General features: G+C 41.1%; 1 protein-coding gene across 6 annotated transcripts in view; it reads left to right on the top strand.

Annotated features, from left to right (window-relative positions):
- The window catches only part of LOC128328403 (probable ATP-dependent RNA helicase DDX60), a 112616-nt gene extending 99411 nt beyond the window's left edge, over nt 1-13205 (top strand). For all 6 annotated transcript variants that reach the window (XM_053258368.1, XM_053258364.1, XM_053258365.1 and 3 more), the window contains 7 exons: nt 2934-3075; nt 5952-6073; nt 6386-6533; nt 6993-7135; nt 8617-8768; nt 9400-9462; nt 11712-13205. In XM_053258368.1, the coding sequence (XP_053114343.1) occupies nt 2934-3075; nt 5952-6073; nt 6386-6533; nt 6993-7135; nt 8617-8768; nt 9400-9462; nt 11712-11823 (882 nt within the window). In that variant the 3' untranslated portion in view covers nt 11824-13205. The remainder of the gene's footprint in view (nt 1-2933; nt 3076-5951; nt 6074-6385; nt 6534-6992; nt 7136-8616; nt 8769-9399; nt 9463-11711) is intronic.
- The last annotated feature ends 1562 nt before the right edge of the window (nt 13206-14767 follow it).

Genomic DNA, 14767 nt, shown 5'->3' with positions numbered 1-14767 from the left:
GAGAGAGCCATGTTTGCAGCCTGGCTTTTAACAATATTTGATTGGTTTTAAATGGTTTTTAAAATGTGTTTTATGTTAATATCAACTGCATTTATTTTATGTTAAATTTTAATGGTTTGAATTTTTGGATGTGAATCACCCTGAGCTGTTCTGAGATGGGCAGTAAATAAATAAAATTTGTAAAGGGTTTTAGGTTGATTATAGAATGTATTGGGTAGTATTACACAGCTCCCTCCCCAATTGTCTCTAGAAATCCACTCAAATTTCCATTGCCATATTGATGTGCTAGTGCAAACATACATAGGCAGTAGGGGAACATGGATATTTGGTACTATGTAAGGCCTTCTTCCCTTCCAATTACTTCTATATCGCTTGCTTCCCAAATGCTTCTGATTTGTGTAAAGGCTATTTCTTGATGCTGGAGTGTGAGGGGGAGAAGGCATTACCAATATTAGTGATATGGTGCCTGATTTGTGCTCTATGGCAGCACCAGGCTCCACAAATCCCAACATTAATAATGGTGTTATAACCAATGTTGCTGAACAGTAACCCAACATGAGGGAAGTTAGAACAACACTAACTTAACTATTATGCAAGTTAGACCCACAATAAAATGTAGCAGTATATCCCCAATCTCGAAGTACTCAAATTAGTTTGGAATAAAAGTCTTGACAGGGAGTTTGAAAAGTAGGGTAAGGGAAAAAGAATATATGTTTTTGTTTCTAGTCTCTTGAGACCTCCCCCTGCTGTGCCATATACTACTAGAAGATCAGGTCTCGGGCTGCCACTTCCCAGAGGTGAGCGTTGAATTGATATTTACAGGGAGGAGTGTGGTGGTGGCTATGGAAAGGGAGAAAGCGAAAAGTCCCTTTTCATTTCTTTCCTCCTAAAGCATCCCTGTCTGGTATAGGGAGAGGCGCTATTTAGCAGTATGGCACCTCACCCCCACAAACTTAATCTCCTCCCTCCAGGATATTAACTATAAGCTGTTAGGGGCTTGGGCAGGCCAACTTCCTCTCTTCCCCCACCCCACTTTTCCTGTATTTTTCAAAGCTGACTTTTCAGCATTCTGCTTCTCAACTATTCTGGTGCTTTGTGAGTCTTTTTTCTCCCCCTGGGGCAGAAGTGAGGCTGCTTGTATTAAAAAAAAAATGGAGGTACTATGGATTTTAACATGGCTGTGATTGGAGGACATCAATATGTTCCTCCCACATCCCTCCCCAATTAGTAGATAGCAGCAATGAGAAAAGCTCCTCCTTTTCCCCAGGCCATGAGATAAGTATTTTCTTATCTGTGCCAGCAACATTCAGCAAGGTTCTGAAAGCTTATACAGATCCTGGAACTAGAATATAGGAAACATAGGAAACTGCCATATACTGAGTCAGACCATTGGTCTATCTAGCTCAGTATTGTCTTCACAGACTGGCAGCGGCTTCTCCAAGGTTGCAGGCCTCTCTCAGCCCTATCTTGGAGAAGCCAGGGAGGGATCTTGAAACCTTCTGCTCTTCCCAGAGCGGCTTCATCCCCTGAGTGGAAGATCTTGCAGTGCTCACACATCAAGTCTCCCATTCATATGCAGCCAGGGCAGACCCTGCTTAGCTATGGGGACAAGTCATACTTGCTACCCCAAGACCAGTACAGAAATAACATATTTTTGTACCAACCAAAACTTGCATCTCTGGGCAGTTGACAATAAAAATCATTTAAATATTAAACTAATTAAACAATTAAATCATTAACATTAAAATCATTTAAAACCCAACATTAACAATATTAAAACTATACATCTAATTAAAAGTCTGGGTGAATAAATGTCTTAAGTGCCTTTTTAGAAGTTGCCAGAAATGGGGAGGTTCTTATTTCAACAGAGAGCATATACCAAAGTCCAGGGGCAGCAATGGAGAAGGCCCCCGAGTAGCCGCTAGATGAGTTGGCGGCAACTGTGGACAAACCACTCCAGATGATCTTAACAGACGATGGGGCTCATAGTGAAGAAGATATTCTCTTAAACACTCAGGGCCTAAGCTGTTTAGGGTTTTATAGGTGATAACCAGCATCTTGTATTTTGCCCAGAAATGTATTGGCAGCCAGTGTAGTTCTTCTAACACAGAAGTAATATGGTCTCTCCTAGATGACCCAGAGACCAATCTGGCTGCCGCATTCTGGACCAACTGCAGTTTCTGGACTATCTACAAAGGCAGCCCCACATAGAGAACAATGCAGTAACCTAGGCCAAGAGGTTACCTGCAGATGTACCACTGTTTTGAGGTCGTTCATCTCCAGAAATGGATGCTGCTGGCATATCAGCTGAAGCCGAGAGAAAGCACCTCTGGCCACCGCCTCAACCTGGGACACCAGGGAGAGGTTCGGATACAGAAGCACCCCCAAACTGCATACCTGTTTCTTCTGGGGGAGTGTGACCCCATCCAGAACTGGCAGATCAAAATTGTCTCCTGAGTTCTGACCCCACACAATAAGTACCTCCGTCTTATCTGGATTCAGCCTCGGTTTGTTATCCCTAATTATGTTAGATACAGTAATTAGATAGATATGCCTGAATTCAAGACTAGGTTTTTCCCAAGTTTGATGTTTGAAATTGGAGCGTCATCTGAAATTCAGAGTCCTCTTCCTTTTGAGTAAATACAGGTTACGCCTGTATTTAAACTGTATTTTTAAAGAGGTTTGTCTTAAATTCAGAGTCGTCTTCTATTCAGGTAAATATGGGGTATATGACAATGCATTGGATAGCTTGCTGCCTGGATTTGGACACTGGGGATCCAGTTTCAAATTATTTTCAGCTATGAACCTTTAGACAAATCAGTGTCCCAGCCTAATCAGTACTTAGTGTTGCTAGCAATTTGTGATATTGTAGCCTGGCCCAAGAGATAGAGTAGGAAAGCCACTTAACTACCTTCAGTGTCTTAATTTTTCAGAGATATGTGGATCGAGAAGGTAATGCTGTGGGAGTTTCTGAACTTGTGACCCGATTACATTGTCATGAACCTTCCAATTTTGTTTTTGCCAACTTCCTTGTCAAAGGCTTGTTCTACAAGCTGTGCCACCCAAGCCATACAGGTAAATTTGAGATTGTTAGTTGTGGTGTTAGCTAAGGAAATTGCTCATTTGATTATATATAATGCCTAGGATTATACAAGGAATTATACATATTTCACAAAGAATTATACACGCTTACAATAAAGCCAAAAGTAACAGAGATGCACAACTCTGTCTTCCCCACCTGCCCTAGTGTATAAAGATGCATTGGCTGACATCATGAGAAAGCTCTGCTGGATCAGGCCCAAGGCCTATCTAGTCTAGCATTCTATTTTCCACAGTGGCCCACCTATGTCTCTGAGAAGCCCAAAGGCAAGAGGTGAGGGCATGCCCTCTCTCCTGCTGTTGCTCCCAGTAACTGGTATTCAGAAGGATCTTGCCTCTGACGCTGGAGGCAGCCACCAGACCAGTAGCTCATTGATAAGCCTCTTCTCCATGAATTTGTCTAAGCCCTTTTTAAAAGTCATCCATGCTAGTAGCCATCACCACATCGCATGGCAGAGAATTTCATAGATTTTTCACAGGAAGTGTGGAAAAGTACTTCCTTGTGTTGGTCCTAAATTTCCTGACCTTCAGTTTCATGGGATGACTCCTGGTTCTAGTGTTGTGAGAAAGGGAGAAAAATTTCTCTCTGCCCACTCACTCTACTCCATGAATAATTTTACACATTTCTATCAGGTCTCCCTGTAGTCACTATTTTCCAACCTAAAAAGCCACAGATGCTGTAGCCTTGCATCATAAGGAAGGTGCTCAAGGCCCCTGGATCATCTTGGTTGTCCTCTTTTGCACCTTTTCCAGTTGTAAAATGTCCTCCTTAAGACAGAGTGACTGTATGCAGTACTCCAGACGTGGCCTCACCATAATTTCTATAATGGCATTATAATATTATCATTTTTATTTTCAGCCCCCTTCCTAATGATCCCTGGGTTTAGGGAGGAGGAATTATCTAATTAACCTTCCCACCCTCTCACACTAAATTATAGGCACAAAGCTTGTAGAATCTTCCCAATTGGTCTCCTACACAGGCGCATATCCTAGTGGTGTGAATACACTGAGATCAAGTCAAGGATCACTCCCTATCTGTATCCTGCTTTCAGGGGGCCTGTACCCAGGTTCACTTTTAAAATTAACACAGGTTCAGACATTCACACAAAAACCAGGTATATGTTACAGACATCTGAATGCAGGTACAAGATAATGTCTGAACAAAGAGAGAGATTTGGTGGACGATTACTTACCATCTAGCTATAAAAGATCACAAACATTTACACGTTACACATACCATAACATGTAACAGGTTACACGTTACATGTACCATAAGACCATGTACCAGGTTAAAAGTGAACCTGTCCCAACATCACTAGAGTCGGGACTGAAGAAGGAAGACCAGTTTCAAGCCCAATCTAACTAGAACATCATCACCCAGCCAGGACTCAATGGCCAGATTTTGCTTCTTTCCTACAGTTCCTTCTTGTTTACTGAGGCCTAAGTATAAGTTACATTATGCAAACATGTCAGCATTTTTTTCTTTTACAAGCAAGCCTTGTCCAAATGGAGTTTTAGTAGTTTATGACAGGGTGAAGTAGTACATTAAGCAGCAATGAGTAGATTTACAACATTACTAAGGGAGGGAGGGAGGCAGACAGTGTTCTCTCTAATTTTTTTCACCTGTGTGCAGAATGAATTTTGTTCTGAGTGGCAGTATCAAGGTAGTGTGCATGCATATGCATTCCGAGTGGGGCCTTCCTGATGCAATCTGAATGGGATCTAAAATTAACTGAGCAGACATCAGAAAATGTGTGACCGTGCACACAAGCGCACTCCTTAGAGGAAACAGTGGAGGCAGAGTAGATATGGAAATAGTAAGCAACAGAAGAGAGAGAAAGAAAACCAACATATGCAGTGGAAGGAAAGTATTTCTACAGTCTGTTCCAAGCCATTTATCTTTGTTTTCACATCACAGTGGCTGTCCAGATTAAATTCAAGGCTTACACAACTTGTGACCCACCGAACTGAATACAGTCCAGCAGCCATGAACAATGTCAGCCTAGGGTCTCAACCTGTTTTTTCTATCTGCCTGCAACTTCAGGTTTATGCTTCTTTCAAGCCACAATAAATGGACTGTATTCAGGTTGGTGGGTCACAGGTTGTACAGGCTTGTTTTCCATACAATTTCTGACTAAAACATTTGCAATGCAATGTCCTAGATTAAGAATGAAAGAAGAATTTAAAAGCATGCTCTGCATAAAGTGTTGATTTTGAAAGACTAGAGGAACCAGAATTTGATCAGAAAGTGTTACAAGGGAAGGGAGGATGACCATGGTAAACTGAAGCAACTGAAAGGTTTGCACTTAAAAACATTTCAAATTCAGAAACTGACCTGCTATTCTATTTCCTGCTACTACCCCACCTTCCCATAGCAGCACGCTAAGGTTTACAATGCATTTTTAAAAAAGTATTTCGCAGGGTTGATTTGATTTTAAATTTCCGTGACTCATCTTCTATATGAAGCAATAAACAGTAGAGAAACTGTTTCCTGTACTTTCCCAAAGCGTGTGCAGTGAAGGCTGCAGATGTGGCTGCGCTCCTGGTGGAGTGAGCCGTAATGCCACCCAGAGGGGATAGGTTAAGGGCCAAGTAAGCGAAGACAATACACGACCTTATCCAGCATGGCAGAGTTGCCTTGGAAACCTTGTTGCCCAAAGAAACTGTATGAAAAGACACAAAAAGGGTCAGACTTGTAAAATTTCCTTGCAAAACTAAGTCCATATAAAAGTATGGACATTACCTTTAGTAATGTCAACATCCATTTATAAACATTTTTTTGCTCATTATAACACATAATTTAAGAATGAATATTCTGTGCACTGAATATGTGAAAATTGTTTTTTAAACAGGATCAAAGGTCTTTTCTAAGGATGTGATGGAAAAGCTTGTGTTAGTATTGGCACATCTTTTTGGAAGAAAATATATGCCTGCTGCTGTTGTTAAATCTAAACAGAATTTTTCCAAATCAAAGGTGAGATGAAAACAGAGGTGTACTCTGTTTTTGGAGCCTGGACCTAAAGGCCTTTGGAGGCCCCCCTTCCCTGAAAATTAAGCACCATCATGCTTGGCCTGGCAACCACACCACCTGGGACAGACCAAAGAGGATTGTGGGGGGGGGGGGTCCCCAGGAGCTGTGAAGGTCCTGTTGTCTTCCCAGTAACTATATACAAATAGTACATCAGCCAGTTTTTGCATTCTGTTTTGTTTTTTGTTCCTAAAAAATCTGATTAAAATCCAGTGTAGAATGTAACTGTCTCCAGATCAAATATTATTTTGCCTTCAGGTGTTCCTTGAAGATCTCCCTGAAGATTTTGCTGCTGCTTTAGCTGTGTACAACCACAAAATAGAAGAAAACTTTGGACAATTTCTACAAACTTTTTCCTGGCTGGCTAACACGACAGAAAGATATCAACTTCCCATTTCAAAACTTGGTAAACAGGCAGTATTTATTTTTCCCTGATCTAAGGAGGGGTTGCACATCACATAATAGCCTACCCAAATGCCAAACTATATGTTGTGCATAGTTATAAGATTCTTTTTCCTGTGACTTACTCCCCATCAAGGAAGTCATCCTCATCCCATTGGAATAATGAGCAGGAATCCGGGGGGGGGGGGGCAGGGGGGGAATTGCTACTGAACCCTTTCCCTGCCAACTGTTTGCCCATTCAAAACCACCTTCCCCATGCTGCTTTTCTCCTCTTGTGGGAAAAAGATATCGGACAGTCTTACTCAGAAGATGGATTTGCTCTAATAAGCATGTTTACAATTGCAGCCTAAAGAAAAGGAAAGAAAGGACATGCCTTAGTACAGAGCAATGCAGAGGGGGGTGTGTGTGATTATTTCTGTATTGTCAGATTGTAATATCTCACGTTTTGCAATGCTTTTGTTAGATTTTTCAAGTAAAGAACAACCTGATTCTTCACTGGCATCTCACATAATGAGCTGTGACCAGGAAAGGATAGCACTTTCTCCTTTTGTATGCCTTTCAGGAAATTCAGATCTTGACTTGTTGCACGCAGGGACTGTCAATAACGTAAGTGGGGAAGTTTTATAATGTGCTTTTGATACATCGAAGATTGGGCCTGTACATGTTGGTAAAATCGGTATTCCAGTGTCAGGATTCCCTGCCCCTACCACCAGGAGGCATTAGACCATGGGGCAAGTGTCCTGGGTAGTGTCCTGGTGGTGGTGGGCCCTTTAATTCGCTGCTCAGCACTGGCGCAGGGGTGGCTGGACAGCACAGAGATGATCTGGAGTTTGGGATGGGCAGGCAGTGTGGGACTCCAATCCCCAGAAGCCTGTATGTTTTCCCAGCAGCATGTGGCCTTCCCAGGGAGCAGTTCTGCACTCTCTGCCCACTGTGTCCACTAACCCCTGTGCCAGTGCTAGACAGTGAATTAAAGGCCACCACCACCAAGATACCACCCAGGCACTTGCCCTGTGGTCTACTACCGTCTGGTGGTGGGGGCAGGGAATTCCGACATTGGAATTCTGATTTTACTAGCATGCACAGGGCTATCAAGACCACTGTGATAAACTATATGAAGAGGAAGTGATGCATTGCAAATATTGTGATGCACTGTTGTGTACCTGCTATTGGGAGATGTCATATTCCTATAACTTGCAAAACCTTCTCATATGAAGTATATATTTTGGAGTAGTGACTCCATATGTTACCTCAATATGTTACCTGATGTGTTACCTGCTGTTGACACCTGTCTCCCTCTTTATTATTTCCCTCACAGCTTCTTGTGTTTATTTCTTTACAGTTTCTGGCTCATTGTTCTGCCTTCTTTCTTTTCCTCTTTCAGATGGGCTGGGATGGGGAAGGGGTTGGATGGATAAAAGGCTAATCACTATTGTTGTTGCTTATTTATATTTTCAATGGAATCAGTGCAGTTCACAGTATGAAAACATTATATGTACCACTTTACAAATGAGGAAAATCTAAACAAAGTTTTTTGTGAATATTCAGGTTTTTTAAAAAGGAAATCTTAGACTGCCTAATTATTTATGTAAAGCAAAATTAGAATGTACTACACTAAAATAAGACATACACTTGAAAGTTTTGCTTTGACTGGAGTGGTTAGAAATTTAAAAAAACCCAATATACTAATTATTAAACTTTATTTCTGCACTTGTTCAGCAATCTGGAAATATAAATAAGTATGTTTACAAATATAACCATGTAAGTATTTCTAATGACACGCCTGTGGTAGCATTCACACATCATTCAGAAAATACGATATTGGCCCATTCTTTCATTTTGTGCCTTATGATTGTAAAGTGTAACTGCTAGTAGAAGGTTACCAGGTTACAGATAGCAGTGTGGATGTGCAAATGCTCATAGAAACATAGTGTGAGTGGATTTTCCTGCAGTAGTGTTGTGAACTTGACACATTACAACTGTTGTTTTCAATCCAGGCCAAAAACTAGATGTTTAGAGAGGTTAAAACATTTTTCATTTGTATTGAAAAGTGTGAATGGGAAATTCATAATATATTGTTTCTGCAGGTTATGCTGCATGCGCTAGGTATTCCTGCTGCAAACATTCCCATCCTTTATTTGAAGAAATGTGATAAACAAGGAAGAGGAATGCCACTTAATGCATATGTGCTTGACTTCTACAAACATGGTTCTTTGGCAGCTCTGTCTCAAGATAATGGGTAGGCAATTTCCTTTTGGATTTGTTTCAGTAAACAAGTGTATAAAGTGACTTTGTAAAGTTAGATTATTGGTCCACCTAGCCCAGTTTATGCCAGCTCTGACCAGAGGCATCTCTACAAGGTTTTAGGCAGTGGTGCTTCTCAGGTGTGCTACCTGAGGTCCTTTTAAATGAAGATGTCAGAGATTGAACCAGAGACCTTATGCATACAGAATATCCCCCACCGGTGAACTATGTTCCCTTCTCAAATGTGAATATCCAAAGAATGAAGTGAGCCTTTTGTAAGCCATTAAACTTTTAAAAGCAAATTAGCCTCATTTCAGCAAATTAGATATGGTTCTCCCTTTTACTATGGCTGCTCTTAATGAAGGTGCCCAAGATTCCAAGTAATCCAGTATACACATGTTGTTCCTGAAAACAAGAAGGGTGTCAGTCACAATGGTCTCATTACAGTATTTTCACTCATCTGAAAATTTTATTGCCAGTGAGACTGTATTATACCAAATGCCAAAATCTCATATTTTCAAGTAATTTTGAATGAAGTTACTGATCATCCAAGGTCAAATTAAAAAAGCGTGTGTGAATAATACAGAAATGCGTTAAACATTTTCCATTCCTTTTTTTCTTATTAGGCTACATGAAGGAGAAGCTTATCGTTTGCTGAGGGACTTTGCCTTTACTGTTAAAACAATCAGGTATGCATACTATAATAGCACATTTGCCTAAAAAGAAGTCTTTCTTAAGAACATAAGAAGAGCTATGCTGGATCAGGCCGAACCATACTGTTGCTCACCAGATGCCTCTGGGAAGTCCACAAGCAGATAAAGGTGCATCTCCTCTCCTTTCTTGTTCCTCTGCAGCTGGTATTCAGATGCATCTTGCCTCTGAACCTGGAGGTAGTCTGTAGCCATCAAGACTAGTAGCCATTGACAGACTTGTCCCCCATGCTTCTTGGCATCTTAGAACATTTTAACATACTATATGTCCTGATCCACTATATTGCTGCAGTAACACAATATCAGGTGTAAGATTCTTTATCACATGTCAAGAGATTGTTCTTGGTCCTGGAGTGACTTTTAACACTCATAAGGCTAAGCAGTTTTCACACTGAAGCCCAACTCTGTTAGCTCCTTTTCTTTATGGACCTAACAGGTGGGTATTTCTGTGAATCCTCAGATAGCCAGGAACTTAGCTAAAGAAGGTCTGTGAACAGATTTCTTATTTATTCTGCTTATTTATTCTAATATCTTCCCAACTGACTGCTCACTCCTCTGCATTATCAAATATTATTAAGTCATGGCTTGTGGTTCAGAAAGAAAACGTTACCCAGGACAAACCAGAAACTTAAAAGTAGGTTTTATTCAGGAAATTGAACACAAATTTAGGCATAACAGAAATATAATAGCAGGCCAACTAGTATTTGAGTCATCATTGATGCAATTTGTAGTAAATTAGGGTGCAATAGTTAGAGTTACAAATAATCTAGATTATGTGGATTATTCTTGAAGAACAAAATCCATTCTGTGTTTGCTGACAGAAAAGCAGGATGTGTTCAGAAAAACTGATGTCAAATAAGATAAATCTGGCAATCCAGAGTTAGATAAAACCCATCACTTCTCAAGAATATACAGGAGTGTCATCACAATTCCACATTTTGGAAAAGAACTATCTCCAGTGTCTTCCTGAAACTGCACAGAGCAAGTATGGGGAACATCTTATTGCAAATCTCATTAACAAAAAGACAAACATCAAACTGAATATTGTTTCAGATACATTGATAGAAAAACTTTAACTCAAAAAGTATGACAGAAAGGACATGATAATTATTTAGCTTAGGCATATTTTATAGAAAAGGCTAAACATTTTTTAAACAGTACACATATATTTAGTTTTTTATCATGCTCTTGGTTTTTCTCACTGAAAACTCTGCTGGCACAGGGAAGTTCTTGCATAAACAAAGATCCCAAATTCAAGTTGTAACTTTTATATCCTGTGGAGGAATAATCAGTGTCACAGCATAGTCATGCTGTGTAAGGGGATGTGTGCTGTGCTTCTGGGTAAGGGTAGGTCCAGCATGGCTCAGTTGTACAATGTCCAATCACTGGACTGGTCTGGATGAAATTCAGGCCCATCTAAACACATGAGGAAGGGGTGTGAATGTGCGTCTCTCCCTCCCACCATTCCACTATTGCCTAATTGCATGTGGAGGTAGTTTGTCCGAACCAACCTTCAATGCACTGTCATTAATTCCACAATAAAGTAATATTAAAACCATGTGCTGAGAGTAAGTTCAGACAAGCTTCTCCCTGCACACGATTAGTCAGTAGCATGATGGCAAAATGGGGTAGAGGGTAGCCATGCACACATGCTCCTCCCTCATGTGTTTCAAAGGCCAGGGTGTCATCCGAACCAGCCCACTGATTAGACATGGTGCAGCTGAGTCATTGCTGGACCTACTTTTGCCCCAATAGTGCGTGTGCTGCCATTGAAAATGCACAGATATGTAATCATATATATGTGATTACATATATTAGTAAAAGTGCTGTTTAGCCTTACATGCTGAGAAACAAAAGTACCAGTTCAGCATGAGTACCTAAGGTTTCAGATATTGAATGGTTCTCAATAATACTTTAAAGTGCATTTCACTGCATTCTCACTGCATTTGCTAATATCTGGAAACGACATAGTCATCAAATCCTAATCATATTTAGTTGGATATTTACTTCACGTATTGTCTTCCAAGCGATGTACTTGGGGTCAAAGTCCTGCAGTTCAACTCAAAAGGTTGTTGACCCAGCACTATATTTATAGCACAGGGTGGGGGAAACCAACAGCTACACTAAAGCAATGTCCCATAACTATTCTTCTGCAGGATTACAGCTCCAGTATCCTAAATTTCATACAACATTTGATAATATCTACTGTTTCTCTTTCTATTTTCCAGTGTTTCTTTGCGTGATGTTTGTGGCAGTGAAGACTGGAATGTTGTGCGGGCATTTGAACAATTAAGCCGCAGCTACTGGGAAAAACTGGAAAGGGTTTCAAAACAAAACTAATATGTTGAAGATGTACTGGAAAACCATGCTTTGTAGAGAGGGGGTCTTTTTATATGAATGAATGTGTACAGGTGTATGACTGGGGAGCCAGCATAGTGGTTAAGAGTTTTGGATTTGATCTGGGGAAACTTGAATTTAAATCCCTGCTTCAGCATGTAACTCACTGGGTGACTGGCTAGTCTCTTACAGGGCTGTTGTGAGGATAAAATGGGCTGATTTCATGAGATCCTTGGTGGAAGAGTGGGATTCAGATGTAATAGATAACTCTTGGTTGAATTGATAATTCTGCAAATTGATTGGAGGATATCTAGCATAATTCTATTACGTATTTTATCAGTAAACGTGAATAATAAAGATTCTTAAAGATTTTATGTCAATCAGTAAACCCTGTGGCTGACATTCCATGCAGCCTGTTAGCCCTATTGTATGGGACAGAAATGCTCTGCCCTTTTGCAGATGACCGAGTGGCCAACATGCCACACAACAGAACATTGGCATGAGGGACCCACTGGGGCTGCTGCACAATATGGAAGGCAGCTCTGATGGTGTTGTGTAACAGGGCAGCTGCAGAAGTTAAAATAATGGAAGTAGTGCTACGCAACTGTGTGGATGCTGTTTTAAGTTGTTGTGCAACTGTTCAATCATACAGCACCATTGGGTCTGCCTTTCACACTACTCAGCAGCTCTAGCAGGTCCCTAACACCAGTATTCCCCTGTGCAAAACACTGGCCACCTGATAACATTGGATGCATTCTTATTAAACCTGTAGTAATAGTTTGTACGTAGGAGTTTAATCTAGTTTGCTAATCACTGTTCCCTCTAAGGTGCACACGCGTGCGCACCAACTTCCAAGCCCTCGTGCAGCAGTTTCTGGTGGATGTGCAGTCTCTGCTGTGCTCGCCACTGTTGCCCAACTGTCCGGCACCCCGTTTTTCCCCCTCCCCAGCTGGGAAGCATTGCCACACCTTCCCTTTCTCCCCGTCCAGGTCGCCCCTCCCCTCCTGGGCCGCCTCCTCCAGTTCTGGCTGGATGGAGCAGCCAAGAGAAGAGGGAAGGAAGAGGATGGGAGGCAGCAGCGACTTCCCTGCTGGCAGCTCCCCCTCCCCGGCAAAAAAAAAAAAGGTGAAATTTTTTTGTGTGCCACACTTTTCAGGGCACAATACTTCTTAAAATGGTGTGTGTGAGTGAGAGAGAGAGTTATGTCCGCACACTGCTTTGATGCTGCCACCCAGGACTAAGCACTTTCTGCTCAGTTATTATAAAATTAGAGGGAACACTGTTAACTAACCTTCGTTATGGTACAAACTGAATATTATAATATGTATTGTAATTGTCATTGATTGTACTGCTGGTTTATGTCTAATAAAAATTGATTGATTTAATATTGGCCACTCTCTCAACTATTGCAGACAGCAGACCTACCTATATTCTGTACAAGGGGAACTGATGTTTCCCCAAATCAGCAGTCGAATATCTCCAGCTAAGCTTTCTCCATTTGTCTAGCACTTCTGCTCCAGCTACCATTTTCTCTGTAAGCATAATTAAAAATAAAATTACAAATCAAAAAATGCCTCTCCTAATATAAGTTTCAAACAATTGCCAAAATGTCACTTGGGCAATCCAGTATACACAGTAAATTCCATTGAACTCTGAGGGACTTTCTAGGTATACACAGCCTCACGTCTGCGTTGGTCTGAGTTGTGTTCCTTGACCCCTGAAGCTACTGTCTACATGAGAGAGGGTGGTTACTATTGTCCTTTTCGGACTGGATGTGACTGATCTGAACAAAAGAGAAAGCTTGATTTCTAAAACAAGAGGTGACAAGATGCAAAACTACTGCAAATCATGCTTTCTGTCCTGGAAGCTCTTTCCACAAATCCCCTCTATGATTTTTAGACTGCCGTTCAGTGTTCTTTTTAGTATGTTCCAAGCCATTCTGCATTTAGCTGTATCACCTTCAAAGGCAAGTGCCTTACAGCAGAGGCTCAATAGAAAGTGTGAAATTATTTCATCTGCCATTTTTTCACCTCTTCTGAATGTATGTGTGAATCAGTGAAAGAAGTGGCAGGCAGTTTCTACTCTTAGGAACATAGGCAGCTGCCATATACTGAGTCAGACCATTGGTCTATCTAGCTCAGTATTGTCTTCACAGACTCGCAGTGACTTCTCCAAGGCTGCAGGCAGGAATCTCTCTCAGCCCTATCTTGTGTGTAAATCTTTGTAGATATATCATGTACAAACAACCACTTTGTATATAATTGTGCTTTGGAAACATACTGTATGCTTTGGTAGTTTGTTGGTTCAATAAAAAAATCTTGTCCTATCTTGGAGAAGCCAGGGAGAGAACTTGAAACCTTCTGCTCTTCCCAGAGCAGCTCCATACCCTCACTCTTAGGAACATAGGAACCTGCCATATACTGAGTCAGACCATTGGTTTATCTAGCTCAGTATTGTCTTCACAGACTGGCAGCGGCTATCTTGGAGAAGCCAGGGAGGGAACTTGAAACCTTCTGCTCTTCCCAGAGCGGCTTCATCCCCTGAGGGGAATATCTTGCAGTGCTCACACATCAAGTCTCCCATTCATCTGCAACCAGGGCAGACCCTGCTTAGCTATGGGTACAAGTCATGCTTGCTACCACAAGACCAGCTCTCCTCTCCAATTATTAAATGACAGTGTAAATGATGGTGAAAAATTCTAAACTAGGGGTTCCAAGAGCTCTCTGGCTTCATTTTACTACCCTGAACTCTTTGAAAGAAGAACAGGATATGTCTAGAACATACAGAGTTATGTTGATTTTTAGCCACATGCACTCCAATCCTAAACATGTAAACTCAGAAGCAAATTCAAATAGCATTTTTATACCTACCACAGTAACAAGCAGCCCAGTATAATCTCTTCTATGAACCTCATTTCATTTAAGCAAAAAGCATATGTAACCATAGT

The sequence above is a fragment of the Hemicordylus capensis genome, chromosome 5 (assembly GCF_027244095.1).
Source record: "Hemicordylus capensis ecotype Gifberg chromosome 5, rHemCap1.1.pri, whole genome shotgun sequence".
NCBI lineage: Eukaryota > Metazoa > Chordata > Lepidosauria > Squamata > Cordylidae > Hemicordylus > Hemicordylus capensis.
This window is presented reverse-complemented; position numbering and strand designations above follow the sequence as displayed.